Below are 21451 nucleotides of genomic sequence, written 5' to 3'. Positions count from 1 at the left end.
GAAAATAAGTTGAGAATACCATTTCGACAATCATTTCTGTTAACATCGATTAGTCACTTTAACGGACGTTATATCACAATCACGGAAATTCAACTGCCCTAAAAATACTAATTACGAGTAAGAGATGTTTGAAATGAAATTCTCCCCGGGGAATATTTGGTTGATTAAAAAAGATAACATCATGATACTTTAAGCAAACAGTTTCTTCAATGTTAAATACATGCTTTCCCCCTGACGCCCACATATGCACATCCAAGTAAACCATATGCAGAGAATTGAAAAATATTCTCCGAGGCCAAGCTATCCTTAAAGATAAAAATTTCCGCCAACTAAAAATGCGAAATATCGAAAGGTTATTCAAAGAAAGATATGAAGTGAAAGAAATATCAAACATAAACTCCAGATCCGTCCTCCTTGCCAACTGCATACATAAGCTTAAAAACAGTTAGAGATGATAGAAAGACCGTAAACCTCGTGGTGGCACCAAAACTAAGACGAAAATCAGTGTCCGTTCTTTAGAAGGCAACGATAGCACTGAGGGCAGCAGCAAAAGCAAAAGTATAAAACGCGGATATAGATCCGACGATTGGAACAGCCGATGATGGAGTAGCAAGTGTGTCGTTTGTCTCGGCTTTGGTAATAAACTGCTGTTCATCTGAACGAATGCACCCTGAAATGTCGGTCAGGGCTTTTGGACAGGCTGTTCGTTTCCAGGTAATGCTATCGTTTTCATTAGTATACTAGAAGTAGAAATAAAGAATAAATTAGATTAGTGGAGAACATACTTCGGCCTTTGTGCATCCTTGAACCAGTCGAATCTCCACTGGCAGCCTGGCTTCAAAGTGTCCGGAAGGAGATCACATTGGTCGCGTCGAAGAACACCGTCATTGTCCTTGGTGTTAATCTCAGATGGACCAAATTGCTTTGCGCAGGCGCCGGAATAGTCATAACCTCCAGGAATCTATATTCACAATTAGAATCTCGAGTAAACAACAGAAACTAAATTTTATAATCGGAGACCTACACCGAAGTTAAACTGAGAATTGCCGTTGCCATCGTAATTCGAATTACTGGCCTGGACTACCATTTTTTTGCCTTTGACAGGCCCATCTGTGAACTCAATTTCATAACATCCACAGCACCACGTCCTTTCACCATATCCATCAATAAAGGCACCGACGAAACCATAAGAAAAGGTCTCATTAACTGCCCATGGAATCTGGTCTTGGCAGGCAAATGACTCGCCGTCACTGCAACCGGTTCCCAAATTCCAATTTGTTAGTCTGGTGCCATTGATATCGCAAGTGTTTATTGGGTTTCCGACGAAGAAACCGTGGTCAGCCCATGAGCAGGAGGCCTTGCAGCAATCCCAGTAGAGGGATGTTTGCGCAACTCCAGAAACCGATGTTTTGGCTTGGCCATAAACGACTTGAGGAGCCGCTGCAAGCAGGACGGAAGCCGTCAGGAATTTAGAGAAAGACATATTTAATGACGTTATGAATGTCTTTATTATTTTTGCAATCGATGGGGATGTTTCAATTGCAATAGAAACTAAAAAAGTTATATCAAAAAAAGAGTGTAGACTAATATCGTCAGGCAGAAGGAATGATAGTGTCCCACTTTATGAAACGGTAGAAGCGAGAATAGGTGGTTATATAATAATTTTAATAGAGAAGCGACAAGGAAGAAAAAAACCCGCTACCCAAATGTTTGGTAAGAGCTGTAGCAAAACCCTACTCACTTATCCACTTTCAGAGCGTTCTTTTCGGGCGTTTATATGGAGAGAACTTAGCTATTATGGAGAAGTCTTCCCCAGATTCTGGTTGGACATGCACTATTTTAGTTTTCGGGTTGTGGAACTGTTGCCACAAAATGGCTGGCACCGTTGACCAGCAAATTCAACGTTCGAATATGCGGTTGCGCAGGCATATCACTCTAGTTCACCACAAAAGTAGCACCCCTGAATCCGAAGCCGAATATGGGCAATACAGCTATACAAAATCCCAAGAAAGAGGCGACTCTTTTTTTCTTCCTCGTAGTTCGGCTCTGTTAAATTGATTTGATTGCGGCCGAAAAAATTCCACAGCTTTCCCACCAACGCTAAAGCCGCCAGGGTCTTGGCGGTCTGGATGTCCGTGCGACAGACTTGCATTCCTGTGAGAACACAGGGGGCCCACATGGCCGCATCTCTACTACTTTCTGACATCCTGTGCAGATTTGTGTGCCTGCTGGTCTTGGAGCTACCTTGGAATATTAGGAGAGAAAACAAAGCTTGCACCCTATTGGGGCTGTTCTATGTATAACCGGTTTCGACGGGGTCTATGGTTCCAGCACACCAGTTTTCGATGTCGCTATAAACGGGGGTTACAAACTGCATGAGGATTTAGTGAAGCCTGGTACCACTAATTCGCTTAATTGAGACTAGGGTTGAGAATTTGGTGGAAAATGGTGGGGTATGGAGAAGGCAGTTAGGGCTAGTGGTGAATTTGACTTGGATGTAAAGACTGGTCGCATCGTACAACCCTAAGTGGACGCTCTTGAAACCTTTCTGAGGATTTAAAGTTAAGTTTTTCTCATGGTGTGACGAGAAGTCTCCGTAGCTCACATTCGCAGCTATTTGACTTCTATGGCCGAAGTTGCATTTTTTACTATGAAGTGTTGGTGAGGACGAGACCGGACTGAGTGGGTGTCGTATCAGCGTATCGATTGTGATACGGCTAACGGTCAAACATGACGCCGGCCGTGTTTTTCCGGCCGGCTGGAGCTGTACTGGCCGGATTAACTTGAGGTTAACTTGGTACCTTGGATAACCTTGAGACACAAATCTTAATAGCACCGGGCTATACTATAGCACCTGCAGCAGTGAATATGCACTCAGAGAAGGAAGAAGAAAACCCCAATGATCCTTGCGGCGCTTTGATCCCCACATAAACGCGGCAGTTGCGTCAAAGCTAAATTCTTTTTTTCGGCCGCAACCTGCACAAAATATGATATTGAAGGGTTGGGCTAGAATAGCGGCTTGAGGGTCAGGTGGCAGGAGCTTAGAGGTGTGACTATCAGTTGCATCATTTTTCGTTTCAGGTTTTAACTGATATAGAAAGCTTAAATGGCCGTGCGCAGAAAATGCTTAAATTTATTATTTAAGTTACAACCTATACCTACATATTAGGGTACACAATACCATAGCTGAGGGGGTTGCAGGAGACGGGATGAAAGATTTTAAGACTAGAACAACTCAAGACTAGATTAGAACGTGCATTTAAAAACTCAGGGTGCAGGGATACATCGAGATACGTGTGTGGGTGCGGTACCTCAGCTGATATGTATTGGCAATGCAGAGCTCTCAAAAATGAGATGAGATTGGCCAATTGGATAATTGATCTAGGACTTTGTACAAACCGGGGGACAAGCCTCCGAAAATTCATGCCAAACCCCGACTTGATTAAAATTTTTAAAAGTCGAAAGGCGGGATGAAGTAGCGGGTACCTGCGTGCACGGATTCTACAATATATATTACCAAAGATGCAGGTGATTCAGCTCTTACTGTGTGAAACTAAATAGGATTACCGTTTTGTTAATTTTTGATATCATGATCCGAGCTCATCTAAATCGGGTTTGTGATTGGAGAAATATGATCTGCCTCCTCTGTCTAAGCTTGTTTTGCAACTTCAAGATTTTATCCACCAGTTACAACTTCGTTTTTACGATATTACGTACATTGTTTGCATGCACAGTAGGCGGGGTATACAGAGCAGGTGGTAGGACATAGAGCAGCTACACCTGCCGCATTTTGGCCCAAGTGTCCTTCAGTCAGCTGGAGGACGAAACGAAATGTCGACACGGCTATTAGCATAACGTTCTTTTGAAGCAGTATATGGCCGTGATTCGATGGGTTTCCACGTACATACGTCTATTCTGCTGGCTTTTGTTCTTGATATCGTCATTTACTCCTTAGTCGAAGCGCACCGGCGACGAAGCGAACGCGAACACTAGTATTATTGCAATTGATGGTCTTTCCTTCCTTCCTTCCTTTTCTCTTTTTGTTTTGTAGAAAAAAGAAAAAAAAATACTTAGGTAAATATATGTATTTACAAAAAATTGCAAAAAGGTGCAAAAGGAGGGTAGACCGAGAGATTGATCTCAGGTCACATCTCTATGGACCCCCTTCGCGTCAGAATCAGGAATTAACTGATTGTGGTGAGGGTTTAATCAACGTTTCGACTATCACACCTGACAATCCCTCCACAAAGCCAATATATACCCCCTCAGTATTCCTAGTGCCACCAATTAGGTATTATTGAGACAACACCAATTGAACTCTCTAATAATATTGATACAGTGGTTATGGATGACTGCTAGTCTCGTACCCAGGATCACGGCTACTGCTGCAAGAAGTCTAGATTTTGAGGCTAATAGTCCGTGACCTCATTATGATCAGCTATCGCGGTAATCAAGGCGGCTCAGCCCATGTCCCATTTAGGTCTGAAGATCTAATCTGTGCAAATTCATTCTCGTATCCTGCCCTAGATTAGTCAAGCCGAAGAATACTTACGAGAGAAGGCTGGTTTTGAGTTTAGACGGTGCGCCTAGAAAGGGTTGTTGATAGTCTCATAAGCTAGCTTCCCACAAAATGTAGTGGTAAATACACTTGCTGTAGTCCCGAACTCGGACTGTTTGATGATGGAATTAAGTATTATTATATTCGGAATTGGAAGTCAGCTGCTGCAGCGCCGTTCTGTATTTTAACTGTGTGCATGTGGCCAGCTAGCATCTGGGAGCGAAACTAGTATTAATTAATGTATGTCATGAGTGGTCAAAATTGTAATTCTTGGTAACAAGATGACTTTTGAGAGATGTGAACATATGTACATTAGAACTCAGATTCCAATAAATTTAATAGGTCTATAGCTATAGATAACCTAAATTCACGGTAGAAACGCGAAGAACCACGACTGAAATTTCTACGTCATTTCCCAACCATAGCAAATAACATTACTAAATTCAATTACGTTGGCGATGAATTATGGAGATGGGCAATATGCTACATTGAAATTACATAAGCATGCAGTTTGTAGCTGAACATGGGATCAATATCGACGGCCTCGACGTCGAGGCAGTATGAATGGAATCTATGGTAGGGATTTTCAACTTGAGAGCCGTCAGACACAAAAATTAATATCAAAAGCGAATATGCAAAGATTTTATGCCATTTAACCTTGACCAATTTCGGATTCGAAGGGAATATCTAGGCGCATTCTAACGACTGGCGACTGTCAGAGGACATGGGTTTGTTGGATTTTAGCCTGACAACACAAAAACAAAAGAACCGGAGATAGTTTATGCAATTCAGTCTCATAACCAGACTTTCTATGCAATTATGGATCTGTGGCGCTGAGAAATGCTGGAACTCTAGAAAGAGGGAATAATATCATGTAAACAATCACGAAAAATAACTATATTTTAGGATTTTAGGATTCATGGCATCCTTGATACTACAGTAATAATGTTTATATGCCGGAGACTAGGGGAATTTGTTGGTTACGCTATAGTCACGGACATCCCTCGTACGTAGCCTGAAAAATTTTTTATTAAAAAAAAAAAAAAGAACATAGACCCCTAGCACCCTCTCCTGGGTAGGGGAAGGGGCCCGGACCAGGAACCAGGCCGGCAGCTTGTGCCTGAGGTATGGAGGGACATAAGCCCGCTCCATAGCTCTAGCTACGAGAGGCTCAGCCTTGTCCGGGCCCAGAATCCCCTCCCCACTTTTCCCTTCCTTCTCTTCCTTCTTCTTCCCCTCGAGTCCCTCCTCCTCCTTCATCTCTTTCTCTTCACCCCCCTCCTCCTCTAGATACCTCAGCATCCACCGCTCATGAGGGCGAGGCTTAGCGTCCCCCTCAGTCTTGCGGGGCGGCTCTGATGGTGGTGGCGGTGGTGGTGGCGGTGGCGGCGGCAGAGGTTTTCGGTGATCCGGCGCTCCGGATTTTCTCGATGGTTTGGGGTCAGTGACTCCGAAGAGTTTGACCCCCCCGATTACGGCCTCATGCATGCCGTGCTCCTCCTCCTCCATGGTCCGTTGGACCATGGGCACAGCTTTGGCAGCGCTACCAAAACCGATTGCCCCAAGGGGCAGGAAGTTTAGTATAAGCCACTTGGGACTTCTGAGGGCTTGTCGTAAATGGCGGACCCAATTGGCTCCCCGACTATGATGGGTATCATGTTAGTAGGCTTTTCTGACAAGGAGGCTCTGGAACTTGGTCGAGGCCAAAAAGACGCGTCTCAAAGCAGTTGAGATGTTTATACGGCTTACTAGTGGAGCCTCTTTGGCAATCCATTGTTGGACTTTGTGGGTCTGGAAGCTTGATGATGGAGGTGATTGGATGGAGGTGATGGGAGGGTGGTGGATGGCAGAGAGGGACGGAGGTTGGAAGAGAGAAGGTGGTGAGGGATGCTTTTGTATTGAGTAATTTCGAGCTGGTGCGAGCAACAACAGGAAAAAGAATTCCAGACCCGCTCCCACCCACCATACCTAGTCCGCGGCCGATGGCGGTCTATCTTCCTCTTATATTATAAATTCCCGATATTTATGATATTATAGCATCCTATTTGCATGCTATTAATACACTACATTTCATAAATATCCTACCGCGGCCGTATCCCGTGTGACTGGCTGCAGTATATAATACCGGCATTTGAATCATTAGTTCGATCTAGATTACCTCACGGTTTATCATATAGTCGAAGAGAAACAGTAAACGAAGGAATGATCTGAGATGTAATGTTAAGCCTATCTAATACATTTCCGAAGATTGGCTTCTGTTGCATAGCAAGAAAGTCTTCTAGAATTATATGACGTCGTGTCATGCGGTATGTTTTTAATTTTGTCTCGTACCCAGACCTGGTCGCCAAGGAAAATATATTTGTTTTTCTGACACTGTGAGGATGTATAATAGCCATGATGGTATTCGTTTCTGGATCATGCTGTTAGCAAAATCGACTGGTCTCTTCGTTAATAAATAGCCATATGTAAGTTAAGGATCTGCTCCGGACCAAATCAGACTTCCCTAATATTAGCCTCACAACTCTAATATATACTTGGTAGTCCCAGTTATATATATAGTGGATAATTGCAACATAGTTTTATAAACAGCTTGGGTCCTAGGATCCCAGAGTATATAAATTGACAAAGGGTATTGTCCCGACTTTGTCCCCTACTAATGTTGGTATGACTACCTTAATTGTCACCGAAATCAAGATATTTGCTAGCTGCTTCGTATATCTACTAGAGACATTTTCTTCAGCACATAAAAGTTGGCTTTCAGGGGAAAACTTTATGTGTATTTAAATATATATGAGTGCCAAATGGCATCCTCGGTTGAATCTAGAGATAAAAGGAGACCTGCCTAGGATGTGTTAATTTATATCGAAAACCTGTTAGATCTGAAAGGCGGTCAAGGAAATATTATGCAATCTTCTAGTCCTGTTTCGTAATAAGTTAGTGAGCCAAGAAGAAGGTTAACTTGGTCTAGAACCCACTGACAATCGATCGACACTTCGAATACTCCGTAGAAATTTATAAATATCTACTCCAAGGTTCTATTGAAATCAAGATTTCTAGATAATATCCTTAAGATATAGACCATAGGTTCGATATTCTAATTAGGAAATCCGGCTGAGAGTTCAACTAGTTGTAGGCTTTCGAATCCCAACCAATCATCATAGACATTGTTGCATTTTGCTCGTGATTAGTCAGCACAGTGGAGTCACGACAACCAGCGGCGGAAATGGCTAGCTTCGAACTTATTTCATCATTCTATTTTTCGAAATTTCTATAGTTTATCTGTACAATAAAATTGCTGAGGGCCATGGATACCTCTTCAAATGCGGTCCAAGACGCCAAATATTCCCAGTGGTTCGATTCTATCATCGATTATGGGCAGGAACGAAGTTTAGTCGGAACCGACGGTGATCGACAGGCACAGGTGGAGGCGAATACGAATTCACAGATAGCACCAACGAAAAAGTCAAAGGGACGAAGACATCTGAGCAAAAGCTCAAAGCAAGCTTTGCAACGATGGTTTATAAACAATATCCAACACCCATATCCATCAGAAGCTGAAAAACAATCGTTGAGCGAAGAGACCGGCCTCAGTATACGCCAGGTGGCCGATTGGTTTGCTAATACGCGGCGTCGACGAAAGTATAAGACGGAAACTTCTTCAGCACTGACACGAGCACAGCTACAATCTACTGCTGTGTCGCCAATTCCTGTACCTTCAGCACCAGTGGCTTGGGAAAGCATGACTCCGCTTGACCGTTGGCGCCACTCACCCCCGGATCAAGAACCTGCCCCCTTGAACGCAATTGCTGATGCGGTACTCAATGCTGGGACTCAAAACCACATACCCCAGGAATGGAATTTCTTTGATTCTAGTGATTCGAGCGTCGGAAATTCGGTAGGCTCTTTCGGGTCTTCTCTTTCAAGTAGATTGAGTCACTCCCCTAGCATCGTAGGCAGTGGTTCGGAAAGTAGTGGACCCTTAAAGAACAGCCGTCGACGTCGACGTCGATATCGGCCTCATTCGCCTACAAAAAATCCTCGAAAAAACCGAGACGTCGGTGCAGATCGGATATACCAGTGCACCTTCTGCACAGAAACTTTCAAATCAAAGTATGATTGGACACGGCACGAATCAACACTTCACCTTACCCTTGAAGCCTGGGTTTGCAAGGGACACGAAGGGATTTATATTAACAACGACGAAAGGAAATGCATATTTTGCGACCTTCCCGACCCCTTAGATTTACACCTCGAAGAGCATAACTTTGATAGATGCGCGAAAAAACCGGCATCTGCGAGGACCTTCTACAGAAAGGACCACCTCACTCAACACCTTCGCTCAGTCCATAACGTTAAGCGGGTTACCAACGGTATGATGAAATGGAAATCAAAACTTGACGCGGTGAATTGCCGTTGCGGGTTTTGCGGTGAACGATTTAGACTTTGGTCTCAGCGTAACGCACATATCGCTGAACACTTCATAGACGGCGTGAAAATGAAAGATTGGAAAGGATGCCGTGGGCTCGATCCATCCATATCTCTGTTGGTCGAAAATGCTATGCCCCCATATTTAATAGGGATGGAGGCTGTGTCATTCGAACCCTTTCGTGCTTTCCTGAAAGATCAAGCGCATTCCGATCATGAATCATCCGACCAAGAAATACCAGCAAAGGTTGTTACCAATTGTTTCGAAGAATTGACGGCGCAGCTTAGCGACTATATAACGACCGCTCGGGCAACTGGAACCAATATAAGTGACGAAGATATTCGAAGGGAGGCGCGAATAATCACGTATGGTGATGACGACCCTTGGAACCAAACTGCAGCCGATAATCCCCAGTGGTTGGAATATTTTAAACAAGGACACGGTATCTCTAGTACTGAGAGTGGATTAGATCTATCAACACCAAACGAATTTGACCTATGCACCTTTACTGCAGACCTAGATCCCACTTTTGGAGATTTATTTGGCTTGAGTCAGACAGCCACTGGTTATGACAAGATACCAATGAAATGGCGTACACCAGAGTGCCTTGCTGAAATGGCAAGGTGGCGAGCCGGGGCACATTGCGAGGGGATGTAGGGTACTGAAATTTGTTTATGGATCTAGAGATTTGGAACTTGGGTCAGCTGTTTAGAATGGAGTCTTGGATTGTCCTACGAATTCACCGAATAGAGTTAATGCTAATATCTACTTAGTTAAGTAACTATATATAAACCGAAACTAAACCTTCTATAGGGGTATCTAATAATGATATACTAAAATAATCCCAATAAGACCAAATCCATATCAGTCGAAGAATAGACTACAGATTTTGGGAGAGCGTGGTGGAAAAAAAAAAAAAAAAAAGTAAATATATATATATGCCATTATTGTAGATGGGGGTCGGGGCCTATGGAGGTAGCTGGAATCAGTCTTCTTCGAAAATGTTGAACAATATGATATGTATCCTGAATCTTATCGCTATTGAGTTCGTTCTTGCACAGCCGAATGAGGCGTGGAAAATTCGTATGAAAATAAAAAGCGAATGAAGGCCAAAGGAATAAGATATTACATTGTATCTGCCGTCTCATAATTATATCGGAGCATCGTGGGCTGATCTTTGTTGCCATAAACGAGGCCTCGAGCGAAAATCTTTCGATTTTTCCAAGTGGGCACACAAACTGCTTGACTAAATTCTTCGGCAGAAATGAAGGGCTATTGATATATTTACAGTCTTACTATGGTCTCGAAGCCAGCCTCGAAACTAGTCTGGCTACTAAGGAGCTTAATCAAAGGTCTGTTCATGTCACCACACCTGTAGGGCGCGAAGAGCCGTTCTTCTCCTGATACAACCCCGAAGTTAATCAAACAGACAGGACCATTAACTTTTTTTTTTTAAGAATGTAATTTACCAATGCTATGATGCGAAGATATAATTTACGTTAGAGTACCGATGAAGAGCCATTTCCAAGTCTAAAATTGGTCAGCATCGGAACTTCAACTGCCGCTTACAAAACTTTTAGAATTTCTAGCTGCACACACTTACTAAGAAAACTTCTACATTATTTAGCCAAATGTCAACCGACGCTTCATCCCACGCCCTAAAATATGTCAAAAAAAGTCTCGGAAAAATAACACACGTCGGAACGCGTTGTCTTGAAATATGACGAGAAACAAAAACTCCGTCTCATCACGGATGAATAAGTGTTAATGGAACTGCCAATATAATGCGGGGATATGGCTTCCCGAGTGCGAATAGCACATGTGTACAAGGTAAGCTACGGACCCCTTATTTAAGAAGCTGACAGATGGCTTCTTTGGAGGTGTCGTTTGCTTCTTATTCTTGAAGATCTTCTTCCTCATTTAATTCCTGACCTCGTTTCGAACGTTTCTTTCTAAGCTTATCGATCGTAAAGCAAATTTAACTATAGCTATATACAAAAATGTCACCCTATTGTACAAAACTATCGAAATGCGATCATTTCGCTGAGCTTCCAGTCGAGATCGTAGATTTAATTCTTGAGGTAATTACAATTTATATTCACAGGTTCTAGACTCTCTCTGAAAGGCAATATTAATGTTGGTGTAAATTTGTAGAACCTATCTAAGAAAGATATTATATCACTCCGTTCGACATGTCGATCATATGACGGCTACTTCTCCCAATGCCTCGTCCGCCGCATAGCTACTGAATCAACCACAGAAAAGCTGCTTGGGTACTTACAAAGTGCCATAAAGAACTGTCTTCACAGAGTTCTCGCATTACTGCTAGCCGAAAAAAGAACACTGGCGGATATGAAGACCAATCTAAAGGAAACTGCACTACATATGGCAGCGAATGAGAATTGTGTCTTTGCAGCTCATAAGCTAGTGGAAGCCAATGCCAATCTAGAAGCAGTAACCAAATATGGATGGACTCCGTTGATGGAGGCAAGTCGGTTTGGGCATGAAGATATTATTAGAATTTTGGTATCTGCGAAGGCAACAGTAAACTATCAGGGATTTCATGGATGGACGGCTTTACACCTTGCGATACGCTTTGGTCATCCGAAAGTTGCGCAGATGCTTCTTGAAGCGGGTGCAAACCCCAATTTACAAGATAACGATAGGAGTTCTTCCGGGTGTGGAAAGGTGAAGGCGTGGGGTGCTATCTAACCCGATAGACGTCTAGACATACCAGGTTATTCCTATTTTAATTCCTTTTCCTAGAGATTTAGTTATAGACTCATTTATTATTAGAATTGGTTTACAAAATCTGAACTTATTAAAAAACAATCCCTAGAATTAGATTTCGTTAGATCTATGGCCAAATACTACAAAGTTAAGGACAAAAACTACCCAACGAATTGTTCCAATATGTAGCTGGTGGGTTTCGTACCCAGACTCCACGAAGTGATCACTAGTTGGTGCAGAGATTATACCTATGAATATCCATATGTGATAACACAAACCCCTCGGGTAGAGTTTATCGACAAGGACAGTCTTTAGGAATATAGGGTATCACATCAACCGCAACATTCCCATCAGCTTCCTCGCAAAGCTTACACAAAATTTTATTGTAAACATAAGTCTCTAACGTCTGCACCACTGTGGGGGTTGGTGCTAAATCTGTTTTTGACGTCGGAGTAGGAGTCACTAGCTCCGAGGCCAATTTCGACCAGTCGTATCGAGTCATAGTTACAGAAACCGTTTTGGCAGCCTTGACAGCGGCTGTTTGCTTTGGAACGGGGATGATAACAGAAGTCAACGTCCGGGGCCCCGACTGTCCGTTTTTCGGCGCACCGTGGTTTCGATGGGATATGGAGCTTTGGGACCTTTCGCGGGGCTCATTTGACCATTCCAGAGACTACCCCCAAGCTCTTCCCGCCCCTCGGTCGACTCAGTGAAATTGAACCTGTGCGAAACCCCTAAGTGGAAGGATGCATGAAGTTTTGCGATAAACATGTTAGTGGCGCGCGGCCAAGTCTTCAAAGATCGAATTCAGGCAGGCCTCGCGGTATATATATATAGTATATCAAATTACAGAATCCAACAATCTTGAAAACTTAACTACTCCTATGCCCCTAGTAGATGGCTTGGTATAACCTCAGCATGTCAAATTTCGATGAGACAAACTAAACTTCTATCGCAATTGAATGAACTCCCCGGCAAATCTAAGGTATACGCAAAATCGGTCAACGAAATAGTACCAATGTTAAACAAACCTAGTATCTAGGCCATGCATAAATCCACCAACAGCATGCATTCAAAACTTAAAGTGAATAACTTGCCCAGCATCGACTCGATAGGAAGAATCCAATCAGTACATAACTACAGCCCAACATTTGCAAAAAAATACTCCGTACTAGGCGTGCATCGTATCTCTCGAGATCTTTCAAAACTCCTTGCTATCGAATTCTTGAAACACTAGCAGAGTAAATCTTTTTCTCTCTCTGGCCCCCTCCCCCCTGAGGTAATATCCTCATTCGATCCTCAGGGTACACATATTCATATCACTGGAAATCTTCTTGATAGCATATCCTATCTATCACTTTGTGCCTGCATAACCCGTCTCTACCTCTCCAACATAACCAATAACTTCCAACCGGTCTTTAAACCAACACTCCCTAAGGCCTAAGCTGGACAAATCCACCAGCTTATGACACGTGCACTTGTTTCATCCCGAGGATATCGGATAGATCTCGAATTTCGTAATGTTACGTATTCGTTCCATACTATGCTATTTTGATAAATCCTGGATCTGAATTCAAGCTTCATGCCCCACGCCCTGGCACAACTCTACCAATCCAGGCCGCTGTACTCCGTCAGTGAACCTAGAACCATCAATCGATCCTTCATGAATTTTATTCTCACCAGAGCTCAAGTCTAACAACAATCATGCGAGAAGACGGCGAAGTGTGGTTGTTTTTACAAGAAAAGAAAAGGAAAGAGAAGGAGAGAAGAAATTAAAAAAAAAAAGAAAAAAAAGAACTTCCGGCTGAATCACCAAAATTAATGGTATCGGAAGTATATATGTACAACATCCAAAAACCTCATAGAGTAGTAGTCTCGAGGCCAATAGAATAGGTAGTATCTCCACCAAATCAATCGATGGAGGAATGAACGATTATATCGACTTGTGAAATACCATTCCACCCACCAGCTTTTCTAATTAATAAGTTATCGTCATCAACATTAACTCATGAGGCACCAGACCAATGACCAGTTAACCCCGTCAATAACTGAATTTACTTTCGTAGATAGATTCCCCAATGAGAGACCTTGTAGGCACGTTGGAATTTCGAAAACATCCGTCGAGGGTATTAAAAGAATAACGTAAATCACGTCGAAAACATTAAGAAAGTAAGATAATACACAAAAACTAAATACACACGCGAGCCATGAATAAAAACCCCTTTATAAACAGTAAAGAAAAGTACAATACACTCTCCCCCCCCAACAAGAAATAGAAAGCGTATACGCGTAGGTAGCGCTAAAGAAAAAGACATTACCCCCACATCTCATCTCATCCGAATCCTCACCCCCATGTACATGTAAAACAACAAAAACGAACAAAACGCCGCCTTAAAAAGAAAAGAAACAAAAAGCTCATGAAAACAAAAACCCCACGACATCATCCTCACCCAATCTCACTAGTCAAAACATCCCCATAACTAATATCCCTCGTATCCTCCTCCGCCTTCGCCCTAGCCTTACTAATCCTCAACAACCTATCCATCTCCTCAATATCCTCCACAACTTCCTTAACGATTTCCTTCGCCTCCCTCAATATCTTATTTCTATCCCAATCCGCTCTATACTGCCATACCAAATCCATTATAGCAGCATTCACCTGTTCCAATTGCTCGATTGTATAATCCTCCGATGTCTCGACGAGATATATATGGAAATTCCTCAACTCATCTTCATCGAGTTGAAGTGGTGGGTCGGTTGTTGACGGACGTCGAATAATAGGTGGAGCGGATGATGAAGGCGATGGGCCCGATCCAGCAGGCTCAGCCATTCTAGTGACTGAAGCTGCTTGACGAATCGCGAGAGCGGCAAGCGGTGATTGTTGCGAGCCATTGATTGCCTGTGTGCTTCTCAGATCTGGTACAAAGGCGAACTGACTAGGTACGCTTCCGTCAGAGGACGCTACTGCTGTTCCACAAAAGACGCAATTGTTAGCCAATTCATTCGACTGAACATCAAGGGGAAAGGTATACATACGCTGTGTATCCGGCAACTGACTATCTCCAAACTCAATCGGATGCTCGTAGCCCGTGGTTGTTGATGCGTGCCGCATAAGATGCTGCGTCCTCACACTATTCGCACTTCCCAAACTCGCCATGTCGCTACCGAACTGATAGGCCCGTGCAGGTGGTGTATCCTGTGGAACATCGGTAGTCCTTCCACCGCTGCTGCTAGAAGCAGGATGACTCCCCTGGCTAGGCCGTGTAGCATTGCTATTCTCCTTCCCGCCGGAAGTCGTAGAACTGGCGTTCAGCGTGTTTTGCTCGAACTGCGATTGGGTGTTACTAATCCCCACTGCAGACGAGTACTTGCCCCCACCGGCTCCGCTTCTTTGCGTGTTAGCGACAGATGAAACCATTGTTGAATGCTGGGTACCATGGCCTATGGTCGCTGATGGTTGCGGCTGCCCGACATGGCTTTGAGGGGGCATGCTCTGAGCTGCTGTCTTGAAGGTGCTGCTAACGTTGCTATCCGACCCAGCTGGCGTAATATTTGAAACCGCGGTTGCAGCTCTTGTACTTCCGCCAACAGCGATATCGCTCATAACCGCATCCCCATCACTATCCCTAGCTCCAATCTCACTCCCAGCAATGTATCCATTAGAGTTGGAACTCTGCTCCGCATTTTCCTCCACGAGCGGCGGCATCAATGGAGGTAACAGTGGTGGCATCATCATCTGGGCTTGCTGATACTGCGCCGTAGGTGTATGGATAGTAAACACCTGCCTTGTATTAGCGGTACTTGGCCCGGCTTGCGTAGGTGTTTCTAGCACAGACGCTTCAGCCCTCGTAGTACTCTCCTCGCCGCTCTCAGTAATAGCAGCAAGGGTACGTCTAATGCCACCCTTCCCTTCCTCATCCTTCTTCTTCCTCCTAGCCTCCGCTCTATTCCACACGTCTTGCCATCCAGAGACCCACTGAGGATTCTCCTTCTCCAAATCAAAGATCGAGATCTCGACATTCGTCATCATCTCGTTACCAAGCAGTAAAGCAGATCTATCCCCGCTGGCCTGGCAATCCAACATTAAATACTGGATGTCCTGGACGAATTGACTGGGCTTCACATAATACCCATTAAACACACGCTCTTCAATAACCTCCAAATCTAGGTTATAAAACCTCTTGTCCTTCTGAATGTCGAGGATCATATCAGTGCCCTCGCTATCCTTGACAAGTTTTAGATCAGTCACTGGAGGAATATCACTGGCCACCATATCGTCATTAAATTCCGGTCTGCCGAGTTGCTCCAGCCGCTCTTGAGGGATGAAAGGTCGTTTGAACCGTTTATATTTGACTTTGAGCATGTCGATGATGGGCATGAGTCGTACTTTCAATTGGTGGATGTAGTACTTGTCGGCTTGCTTCTGACTCTTAGTCTCCTCCTTAGTCTGAACCTTTGGCGGGGGTGGCGGTGCCAGAGGCAGCTGTTCAATCTTGCGTTTCGGACGCATTGTAGGATCCGGGAACTCCCTAGGGCTCTTTCTAATGAACCCTATCACGCGTTTAAAGAACTCCTCTCGTTGGTCCTAATCACAAAAATCATTAATAACCTGGCATCAAGGAAATGATATGTATACTCACAGCTCCGGCCTTCAATATCGCCACCCGACCCTTTCTAGAATACCCGAACAAATCCCGAACGATAGTCGCACTGATCTCAGTGATCTCAGCACTGGTAACTCCAACAATCAATATCCTCTCCGAGCTCCCGATGCTTCCGACAAGATGCAAGAACGTCATGAGAACATCATTAGAGACCGCCTGGAACCAATTTTCAAGATCAGGAATATAGAGTACACTGGGTTTATGTCTTCTAAGCTCTGTAAAGATCTGGATAAGGGTCGCTTCCGCGTTCTTGGCCGGGTCTCCCATGAGAATTGGAAGGTTAACAGTCTGGACGTGAACGCCTTCAAATTGGTGTAGTAAAGCGGCACCGAGGTATCCCTGTCCCATTCCTTGGGGTCCATGAACTAAGAGTCTGGGTTTGAAAACTCTCGTGTTTTCAAAGTCCTTCAACATCTTTTCCCTTCCGAATCCGCCATCCGCATCGGTGTATGGTTCAAATTCAGCCTCCTGTAGCGCAGACTGCTTCTTCTTCTCCGGGAAGATCTGGGTAAGTTTCTCCTTGATGATATCAAGCGTCGGCGTGAGTAACGGAGCGATGTGTTCGGGCAGAGGAGCAGCGCCAGAAGTAGAAGATCTCTCGCTAGAAGGCACAATCTTCTCCACCGAAATCATGAAATCACGTGCGTTAACTTCAATCCTCTTAGGGTCAATCAAGAACTTCTTGTCTGTATCCTTGTAAATTTGCGGGTACTGCCTCTGGACGGCATTCAAAGCAGCTTCTGTACAAAGAGCTCGAAGATCAGCACCGCCATATCCCTTCGTTATACTAGCGAGCTCGCTCTTGAAGGCGTCAGAGAGAGGTGGCGTCCAGCCTGCCGTATGGATGTCGATGATCGATCGACGAGAAACCTTGTCTGGTAGTGGGAAGTAAAATTCTCGATCGAAACGGCCAGGACGTCGTAGAGCAGGATCGATAGAATCTGGCCTATTGGTGGCACCAATAATAATGACTTGGCCGCGGCCATCCATACCATCCATCAAAGCTAGGAGAGTAGACACAATAGAGGCGTGGATTTGGTCCTGTTTACTGGATCTAACGGGTGCGAGACCTGACAAATAAAGATTATAAGTTTCGAGAACCAACTAGAAACGCGGTAGGCAGCAATAGAAATGGGGTCCCTACCATCAATTTCATCGAAAAAGATAATACTAGGTGCATTCTTCCTTGCATCCGCAAACAACAACCTAATCTGTCTTTCCGCCTCACCAACCCACTTGCTCAGAATATCGGCACCTTTCCTCATGTAAAACGTAATCTGTTTACCATTCGCACTACACGAGTTCGCGAGTGCTCTAGCAAGCAACGTTTTACCAGTACCGGGAGGTCCGTGGAACAAGACACCTCGCGGTGGTGTTATTCCGAGACCCTGGAAGATCTCAGGGTACATTAACGGCAACGCTACCATCTCTTTCAGCTGGTTGATATGCTCACCCAATCCTCCAACCTTGGAAAAGTCTACATTAGGATCAATGCCAATAGGATCGGCGTCGGCAAGATTTTGCTTCTGGTGAGATGTGATCTTCCCCATATCCATCGGGGTACCGTGGGCTCCCATCCCTCCAGCACGAGAGATAGAATCGCGTTTCCCACTACTGCTAATAGGTGGGGCAATCGCGTCCGTACCCCCTGCAGGCATCATTTGAATATCGTCATCGCTGCTATCGGAGTCATTAAATCCGAGGTTGCGATCAGAGTTAAGAATCGATCGTTCTTGGCCAATGCCCCCAAAGATGCCCAGTGTGTTGAAGAGTGGTCGAGCACCAGGGCCACCATTCTTGCCTTTCCTTCCATTCTTCTTACCGATAATAGTCGGTGGTGGAGATCCATCATCATCGATGATGAAATTTTCCTCAGGTCGGAAGACTCTGTAGTCTATGGGTTTCTCTGCCGCTCGACGGGGTCTTCTATTCTGACTGGAATCTTCTTCTACGTGTCGGTAGAGGTTTTCACGCCTTGTGCGCTTGCGCTCCTTGCCAAGATCACGGGCTTCCTCGGCCAACTCGTCAAGGTCGAGATCGGGAGGATCGGTGGACATCTGACTGCGTCGTCGCTTCTTCTGTGAAGCGGCTCGGGTACGACGGCCTCTAGTATCATTCCCGTAGTCGTCGTCGTCATCCTGTGGCTCGGGCCGGTCGCTATCCGAATCCTCGGCCTCGGCCTCTTCCTCACCATCGTCCTCTTCATATTCGTCGTCGCTGTCCTTACTACTACGCTTAGACTTACGAGAGGGTTGCTTCTTAGGAGTGGCAAAATTCGATGGAGGGGTGAGTTGTCGCTTGGCCGCAGATCTAGTCCGACGTCCGATGACTGGTTCATCGTCATCGTCTTCATCATCCATATTAATATCGGCGATATCGCCTCTGGCCTGGGCGTTTTCTTCATCCTCCTCCTCGGCGGGGAATATGCCAGTCTCGACGGCTTCTTTCTTCAAAGCAACATCTCCTGTTGCTCCCTCTTCATCCTCTATAAAATTAAAGGTAAGAAATAGGTCAGTAAATTCGCATAGGCAGAAATATCAAAATCTAGTCAATCAATAGTGGTATTCATACCGAGGTGGAAAGTTCCATGCTTGTCGGTTGACCCGGAACCGTTACCGTTGGTCAACTTAGCGGAGGAATGTTGTGTAGATTCCTCTGTTATGCGAGACATCGCAAGTGTATTGGGAATGACGGGTTCGACTTCCATGTCCGAAGGGGCATCCACGCTCGCTGCACCTTCACTACTAGCTCTGCTTGCAGCGCGAGTGATTCTTCTAGTACGGCCAGGGCCTGCGGAGGGACCTTTGTTCCCAGTTGTTGGGCGGCTAACACTACGTGACCGCCTATTTCGACCAGTGGGCGACTGAGTGAGCTCACGGGATTTTCCACGGGTACGTGCTGGAAGCTCCTCCCCAGTGTTCTCGGGTGGTAAAGAAGCCAGGCGAGAGGATCTTCGCTGCATTGGAGCAGCAGCCGCAGCAGAGGCACTTCCTTTTCTAGCCATATCGTCTTGTTCTTGTTCTAGCGCCGCAAGTTTGGCTTTATCGACGTGAAAGGTAACCAAAAGAGACTTTTTCTGGGGTTCTCTCTCGTCGTCGGTGGGCGGGACACTAACTTCGTCTTCGTCGGGGATAGCTTGGCGCCTGAGTCCACGCCTCGAAGCAGCAGGAGCTTTCTTAGGGGTTTGTTTTTGGGCTGTTTTGCCACCCTTCGCCTTGCGGTTCCTCGGTTTCACGTCTTCGTCGGTTGACGCAGCCTCTTCCTCTTCCTCTTCTTCGCCCGAGAACCGTGCTTCTTCTTCTTCGTCCGAAGATGATTCTTTATAGGTTGTTCTACTATTCTTAACTGCTCTTCTAGCCGGACGTCCAGCAGCGTTCATCTCAAACTCGTCTTCGTCGCCAGAGCTCGGAGGATCGGTCCACGAACCTCTGCTAAGGTCTCCGTCGTCGTCCTCTTCGTACTCTTCGCGTCTCTTACGAGATTTAGACTTCTTTGAGGTATTGGCAGAACCCTTTTTGGGAGTCCGGGTTTGTCTTTTGGATGGTGAGGCGTGAGAAGCCTTCGGGTCGAAATCGGAGTCTTGAGAATCCTCGCCGAGGGTCTCAGGGTCAACAGCGAGACTTGTGATACTTGGTCCCTTTCGATTACGACTGGGCATCGTTAGGTGAGGAGTAGGGATGGTGGGGTAGGGGAACCTAAGTGGCGATGATTTCTGGGACCATCGAGCGTGATCTAGATAGAGAAAAAAAGGGCAAGGATATTAGACAAGTCCGAGATCATATCATGATTGTGGATATATAGAGAGCATACTTTAAGAGTGATCCGGTTTTTGGTCAGAAGGTACCTTTTTGATATTGAATATCAGGTTTTGATAGTGATACAGCCTAGTGAGCCTAGATTGTTTGGTGTGGTGTTGGTAGATAGTGAAGGGAGGCGCAAAGAATCTAGTTAATTTCAGCGAAAAAAGAAAAAGAAAAGAAAGAAATCTCCAACGGGAAAACTGGAAACTCGGTTCGAGAAAAAGGTATCGTGACAATGAGTATTAAGAGAGAGAGAGGAGGAGGTTAGTTATTTTAGGAGATTGGGTATTGTTTGTTGGGGAAGGACGCGAGAAGTGGGATGTGGACGCGGACGAGATGTTGGATTTTAACGAACAGTCAGACCCGACAGAAGGGGAAAAACAGGCCCGGAGACGTGTATCGAGAGGTCTGAACCCGGACAGGACAGGATAAGAGTTGGACAGTGGTGATGAAGGTGGTAACGAAGTTGGTGATGGTCTGATGGTGATTGGAATTGATGGTGAGCGAGAGAAGAAGGAGGAGAGAGAGAACAGAAGGAAAGAAGGAAGGATTGGGAAGACAGAACGAGAAGAGAGAAAGAAGCAAAGTGTGGCGGTGTTGATTCGCAACACTTTCTTCGTCAAGCCACAAACACAAACACCAAAGACTCATTCAATTCGACTCAACTTCCATTGAAGACTCATCCCATCACCGCCATCACCATATACACCATCAAAAATCACTAATGCAAGACGTGTATTTTCCATCTATCGATGTCTATACATACCAAACCAGGTGATTTCGCGGTTCATATCAGCACCGCCTAATTTAGTCGGGCAGAATGGCCGATTTAGGCTCATATACACTAAAATGCATGATTTACGATATCCATTTTGTAGATACGCTCTGATATCCCAATCCCTCAATATCAACGGTTTCTCACCTCGTTAAACGTATAGTTTTCGTGTCGACGAGGATCTTTCTCAGACTTCATTAGGCAGTCCGGCCGGTTTAGCGAGACGGACAGAAGTGTGGCGGTGCACGACCCATCTCCACACCAAAATCGACAAAACCACAAAGCACTCCAACACCAAGCAAATATCACCGTCTAAACCTCAAAATCCCCCAATTCTGACCCTCCTAATATCTCCTTATAGAGTGTTCGTATCAGCTCCAAATTTGTGATATCCATTGTCGCCGGAGCTAGGCGACACCATTTCCAGCTTCTCCCGCCCCAATTTCCCTTCTCAAGACCTACTTTCCCAGGGTCCTCCAAATCCTGATAAGTAGCTCT

General features: G+C 45.0%; 3 protein-coding genes and 1 further gene across 4 annotated transcripts; 1 reads left to right on the top strand and 3 right to left on the bottom strand.

Moving 5' to 3' along the window:
- Window positions 1–515: 515 nt before the first annotated feature.
- On the bottom strand, window positions 516–1483 carry DFL_003202 (uncharacterized protein; the record flags this gene model as incomplete). The annotated part of the gene is made up of 3 exons (XM_067632108.1): window positions 516–720; window positions 786–961; window positions 1025–1483. The coding sequence occupies 3 exons, from the start codon at window positions 1481–1483 to the stop codon at window positions 516–518; spliced, it is 840 nt and encodes a 279-aa protein (XP_067490409.1).
- A 3892-nt stretch (window positions 1484–5375) lies between these two features.
- Window positions 5376–6082, bottom strand: DFL_003201.
- A 1780-nt stretch (window positions 6083–7862) lies between these two features.
- Window positions 7863–9641, top strand: DFL_003200 (uncharacterized protein; the record flags this gene model as incomplete). Its single annotated transcript, XM_067632107.1, has 1 exon — window positions 7863–9641. One exon carries the CDS (start codon window positions 7863–7865, stop codon window positions 9639–9641), a length of 1779 nt encoding a protein of 592 aa, XP_067490408.1.
- Window positions 9642–14160: 4519 nt separating this feature from the next.
- Window positions 14161–20036, bottom strand: DFL_003199 (uncharacterized protein; the record flags this gene model as incomplete). 2 transcript variants are annotated; one of them, XM_067632103.1, is made up of 5 exons in its annotated part: window positions 14161–14681; window positions 14751–16299; window positions 16355–17448; window positions 17523–18863; window positions 18950–20036. In XM_067632103.1, 5 exons carry the CDS (start codon window positions 20034–20036, stop codon window positions 14161–14163), a joined length of 5592 nt encoding a protein of 1863 aa, XP_067490407.1. The 2 variants fall into 2 exon arrangements, with proteins under 2 accessions (XP_067490407.1, XP_067490406.1); XM_067632102.1 differs by having other exon boundaries at window positions 14161–14678.
- Window positions 20037–21451: the final 1415 nt, after the last annotated feature.

Source organism: Arthrobotrys flagrans, assembly GCF_004000055.1.
Source record: "Arthrobotrys flagrans strain CBS H-5679 chromosome Unknown unitig_0, whole genome shotgun sequence".
Classification (NCBI taxonomy): domain Eukaryota; kingdom Fungi; phylum Ascomycota; class Orbiliomycetes; order Orbiliales; family Orbiliaceae; genus Arthrobotrys; species Arthrobotrys flagrans.
Note: the sequence above shows the minus strand (reverse complement) of the source record. Positions and strands in the feature narration are given on the sequence as shown.